General features: G+C 43.9%; 1 protein-coding gene across 3 annotated transcripts in view; it reads right to left on the bottom strand.

The window, feature by feature from the left end:
• Nucleotides 1-6,000, bottom strand: part of TFDP1 (transcription factor Dp-1) — an 86,980-nt gene that overhangs the window by 80,681 nt on the left and 299 nt on the right. For 2 of the 3 annotated variants that reach the window (XM_019529621.1, XM_019529618.1), the window contains exon 2: nucleotides 5,402-5,477. In XM_019529621.1, the coding sequence (XP_019385166.1) occupies nucleotides 5,402-5,413 (12 nt within the window). In that variant the 5' untranslated portion in view covers nucleotides 5,414-5,477. Of the gene's footprint in view, nucleotides 1-5,401; nucleotides 5,478-5,870; nucleotides 5,890-6,000 lie in introns of those variants that run through there. The other variant, XM_019529619.1, reaches the window with a different exon arrangement.

Raw genomic sequence — 6,000 nt, forward strand, 5'->3', positions numbered from 1 at the left:
AACATGAGCGTGTGGTCTGCCAAGGAATTTGCCACTGGGCCCCAGTAGAAATGCCAATCAGTAACAGGAGGGTGAACAATGGCTGATGTAGGCCCAGTCACCCTCCAGCCACTTCACTTGTTGTCACTGCCACTGGTCCCAGCTCCTCAGCTGCCAGCCCCACCACTGCAACTTGTCCCCTCCCAGAGCCAGCATGTGGTAGCAGCTTTGGCTCTGGCACAGGGTATGAGGTAGAAGCCAGAGCTGCCACCGCAACATGCCCTGCACTACAGGAGGCAGGCCTCCTGTGTGCCCCAAGCTGGATCTTGCCCACAAGCCATACCCCTGATTTACTGTAATGAGCAGTTTGTCCTTTCTGGAAAAAAGAACCTCTAAATCCCTTTGGCCTGGTCTCCCCACCCACATATTCTCTTTGGGCATACCCCCAAATGTATGCCTCTGATTCCTCCTATGTAACTATAATTCCTATAAGAAAGCCAGTCACAAGCCTGCCCCCTGTTTTACAAACCTCAAAGATTTTCTCTGCAATTAAAGTAACTAAAAATCAGCATCATTCAACCAGTCAGCTCTTCAACTACCAGTTTAAGAACTTTGATTATTATGTTTTTTTAAAAACTCTATGATAAATAGTATTTCCTTACTTGATTTTCAGATACAAATTCTAATGTACAAATAAATACATGAGGACCAATGGCCCATCCGTTACATCATATCAGAGTTAGCATCTAACTATTAGGTCACTATTATATCTCCCTACCAAATGCAGAGTTAGTCAATGTTCCATTTATTAGTGCCCAATTAAGGGACAGAAATTTCACCATCTTCTTAGCACAGGGGTGGGCAAAACAGCAGATGCAGCCAGATTCCAGTCCCATGCAGTGCCTGCTCATGTCGCTGAGGCCAGTTTCCATGGAGACCCCAGTAGCAGCAGCACCATGACAGCATGGAATCAAGGTTTCCAGGGGCATGCAGGCAGCAAATCGCAACTGCCCTGGCTCCAGACTGCGCTGTCAACACTGTAAGACCCCAGGCCCAAAGCAGCTCCCCACCCGACCAGCACTGCTGGGGCCAGTGACCCCACGTTGTCACGGTGCCACTACCACTGGGGTCTCCATGGAAACCAGCTGAGCAGGGGTTGCTGGGAAATAAAGGCCACCAGAAACCCAATCCAGCCCTCAGACTAGACTTTGCCTACACCTGCCCTAGGGATAACATTTGACAGCTTGATAGTGCTTACAGTTAAGGTTTCCTCCAAGCCATAGTTTCCAAAGTACTCCCTTTTTAACTGCACCTTATTATGATTCAATGACTATATGAATTTGCTGAACAGCAACAAGTCCAAGAACAGATAAAACACTTTATCCTATGGATGAACTGCCTGTAACTCTTCTCCTTCTTAAAGTACAACAGGATAATCACAAAGAGAAGGTTCTGGGGCTGCTGGAGTGACACTGAAGATGTGGTCAACCACCAGAAATGGAGTATTGACTAAACTGGGAATTCAAGAGATTACTGTGAGCTATTCTGGTTTACGATCACCAATGTAGGTAATACACATACACACACACACACACACACAGTTAAAAACCAGAGCTAGAACCAGGCAAAAGGTACACATTACTTGACTCAAAGACTTCCATTTCTTCCAAATGAATTTATAAGACCCTCCAACCTAACACCTCAGAAAAAGGAAACGTATCATGCCCCCAAGGTGCAAACATAAAATCACTCTTCAAAGACCAGGGTCTTTGTTTCCTCCCTACCGCCTATAAGTTACACATCTTTACATTTTCCATCATTTTTGTCACCAGTCTCTCCAAAATTTTGTTGCTGTTTCTTTGAATACAGTCAGCTTAGAAGTTTTCTAGTAATGGGTTGCTCTGAATGCAATATGGTATGCCAAACTGGCTCTCCTCTGTACAGTTCTGCTGTGATTCTTTACTTTACGGGATATGTTGGCATACATAAACAAAAATATCACCAGCCACTTTTACCGCTAAATCATATTAGCAATTCAGAACTAATTTGACCTCTATCTCCAGTCCTAATTCTTTAAGCATTATGGTTTTTCAACTAGTCTCCTTTTATGTTTTACTTTTTCTTCCTAAATATTAGACTTTATTTAAAAAAAAAAAAAAAAAAAAGTCTTCACGTACATGTGTTTATCTGTCACTGGGCATATCTACACAAGACATTTATAGCAGAGCTGTCTAATTAGCTCAATAGCAAAGTCTCAATGTCTACATGTGCAGCCCTATTAGTCCACAGGAAATTAACTAACTCCACCTCAGGTTAGTACTTGTAAATAAGCACTATCCTACAGCAGAGTTCATTACTCCGCAGCAATGCACATGTAGACACTAATGGGGCTGACTGGGACACAAGGGTGCTTCAGTGCAAGGCTAGCTGGCAGGCACCCCCTGCAATGGAGCACCCTCATGCCCCAGCTAGCCTCTTTGCAGCATGTTGAGCTGGGTCAGAGCAGCCCTGGACTGGCAGGCTGACCACCAGGGCCCCCTGCCAGCCAGGGCTGCTCCAACCCAGCTCAACATGCCATGGTTCCAGGCTCACGTTCAAACATAGCACCCAGGAGCAATAAATTCCAGCACAGTATGCGCCAGAGTTTATTGCTCTGTGGCAACAGCATATGTAGATGCACCCACTTCGTATTATTTTTCTCTCCTCAATAGTATTTTCAACCGATCCATATATAGTATTATCAAAGAACATGTTCTTTACTTATTACAAAATCTGTTAAATTCAGTCAGATGTAACATCTTCATTAAGAAACTGAACAACCTCTGGACCATGTCTAATAAAAAAAGTGAGAGGAAATTCTAACTTGATACTTTGTCATTTATCATTACCTCTTCTTCCAAGTACTTTGGCTACTTTATAATCTACATGACATTGTATCTAGGCCAGTTTAAACTAAGTAAGATTTTGAAAGATTTTATTAAATGCATCATTAGAATCCAAATATCTTCTCTCATAGTGCACCAATTAACTTTGTAATTTTTAAGGCCTCTTAAACAGCAATAGCCTTCATTTTGGCAGTAAATATTCTTTGTATACTTGTGCTGTCTTGTTCAGTTTCATTATCCAGTAGAGTCCCAGTCTTGCAGATGTAGGTACATACTCCACTTCAGCAGGTATATGCAGTTCCACAGAGGTTCCATGGGACTATGTGCAAGCCTACATACACATAAGTCTTCATAAAATGTGAACCTAGAAATGAATTGATACTTTTTCTGTTATGACTCATCCTGTTACTTACTAAGGACAGAAATTAGGCTTTGGACAGTGAATCTCAATTTTTTTTTCTTTTTAGATTAAAAAAGTAAACAATACTAATTAGTACCTCAGTTTTCTATTACTAAACTAGCTTGGATACACCAAATTTGCAAATGAACCCAATGTCTTACACCAGGGGTTAGCAACTTGCAGCTTGCTGAACCATGAATCTGGCCTGTAGAACCGTGGTTTTGGCGGCATTCAGCAGAGAGAACTCTCTGCCTGTGTCATGGCAGAGTCAGCTACCAGGGGCTTCAGTAGAGGGGAGCACTGACTGCGCCATATTGTGGTCAGGAGCTCTGATGGAGTTCTGCCTGCACTGCACTGCACCCTGGACAGCTAGGTCTTAGTGCCTCAAACCTGAGCTGGGTTGTTTTGGCTCTGCTGCCAGAAAACATTGCCAACCTCAGTCTTATGGTCTGCATCACTGCAACTTGATTAGCAAAATATAAACTCACCTTACAGACTCTTAGGAATCACAGAAATATAGGGTTATAATGGGACTGAAAGAGGTCATATAGTCCAACTTTCTACTGCAAGGCAGAATTAAGTATGCTTAGTTTATTCCTAGTAGGGGTTTTATAACAGACAAAGTTCCAAAGAAAGAACGATTCACAACCTTCTTTGGTAGCCTCCTTCACTGCTTAAGTACCCTTATCCTTAGAAAGGGTTTCCTAATACCCAACTTAAATCATCTTTTCAGTAAATTAAACTATTTTCCCCTACCCCTATGAACACAGAATAATCATTCACCTTCTTTATAAATGAACTCGTACACATCTAAAAATCTATTATGGTCCGGCCAATCTTCTCTTCCCTAAACAAACTCATAATTTTTTATGATCTGTTTCTCCCTCTCAAATTATCTTCATATGCATTAATTGTTTAAGTTCTTTTACTTCTTTCTTTTTTAAAGGATAGATTTAAAAACAAAAATAACTTCAGTATTTCAGTCATTTTAAACTCCTTATTTTCACCCTCATTTAATAGCAGGCCTTCTTCCTTTTTATCCCCTGAGCTTCTTTAGCTATCTGTAACACATTTTGCTACCCTTATCTTTTCCTGGCAAGCTCTGAGCAACTATGTATTTTGGTTGGTTGTCTCCTCATTCATTAAGTCAGTCTTAAGGTTTTTCTTAAACCATATCGTACTGAAATCCTTGCCACTTTGAGGATGATGTGAACTGTTGCAATCCTCAATCAACTAGATCAAAATCAGTTTTAATTAAAAAAAACCCCAAACAGCTCTGCATGTTCTCTACATTTTTAAATCTTTAGGATACACATCTTGATATATAAATGACAATATTTAAACTTCTTGGTATCTTGCCAATAAGGAAGTCCAATGATAAGTAAGGTAATAATTTAAATTAAGAGTGCAGGAGAAGATGAATATTCTTATTGTGCAGAAGGACATTAAAAGTGGAAAAGGAGAGAAACAGTTTAAAAGGTAGTCCCTTTTCATTATGACTCACCTTTAGGTTGAACAGCTTTAATTGTACAGCCTATGGGGAAATCCCCAGAAGCTTGATTCCTAATGGCCCTAAGTGGCATCATTTTGGTAGTTTCAGAAGAAAGGTGAAAGAATGAAGGCATGGAGACTGAACTGCTTACATAGGAACTACCTCAAATATGATACGGCTCTTAAATAGGGTCGAGTCAACGCATGGCACTGACACTCATCTGTCCCTCTGCATCACTCAGAGGTTACTGGCTGACAACTTTGAATGCTAATAATAAATTTATTCACTTGTGTTAAAAAAGGCTGGCACAACAATGAAAAAATCAGGTTTTCAAATCCCCAACAAAAGCACACAAAATGCCAGCATCACAAATGCTTTTCAGCAAGATGGTGGTTCTTGTTATACTGCACTGAACAAACGGCTGTGGGTCTTTTCAAATCTTAAGCTCCCCCCACCCTGGTTCTAGAGCTCATAAAAATTCTATCCCGAGCTTCCTCCAGGAGCAACAAAGACAGCGCAGCTCCCACCCAGCGCGGTGCGGAAAACACGCTCCCACCGACACCGATGCCACGGGCACAATGCTCAGCCCGCTCCCTTCCCACGCACAACCAGACACGTGGAAACAGGCTACTCCCGCGCACTCACATCTTTTGCCATGTTACCAGTGCCTCGAAACCAACGTCGGGGCCTGCTGAAGCGAAGGAGGCAGGAGCCCTATGGCCTAAAAATGAAGAGAAAGAGAGAGAAAAACACCAGCTTTAGCTAGGAGGTAGGAAAAGTTTTGGCAGTGCTATTGGCACAGGACCACGCAGGTCATTTCTCTACTTAGCAAAGTGGTGCTGGGACGCTGAGAGCAGCCCTGGTCCCCTCACAGTATGGCCAACCCCTCTGATGGGGCTGTCCTGCTCCCACCCCATCCCCACTTCGGAAACTGCCCCCTCCCCTTAGCCCTTCGAAACCCACTCAGCCCCAGGGGCAACCCCCCATGACTCCCAACAGCCCTCGGGGCACTGCAGCCAGACAGGCAGGCACGCGGGGTGGGTGCTGTCCAGATGCCCCCCCTCCCCCAACAACGGCGCAGACGCGCCCTTCCCCCACAGAGCCCTCCACCGACCTGTCACTGCGGTAGTCGCAGGCCCTAGGCCGCAAGGGCCGACCCCAGCGCGGCACCCCACCTCCTCGTCCCGGCCTCGCGGCGGGGAGCGGCGGCCGCGCGGTTCCGCGGGCGGCTTGGGGCCTCTGCA

The sequence above is a fragment of the Crocodylus porosus genome, unplaced genomic scaffold, assembly GCF_001723895.1.
Source record: "Crocodylus porosus isolate Cpor-Errol unplaced genomic scaffold, CroPor_comp1, whole genome shotgun sequence".
Lineage (NCBI taxonomy): Eukaryota > Metazoa > Chordata > Crocodylia > Crocodylidae > Crocodylus > Crocodylus porosus.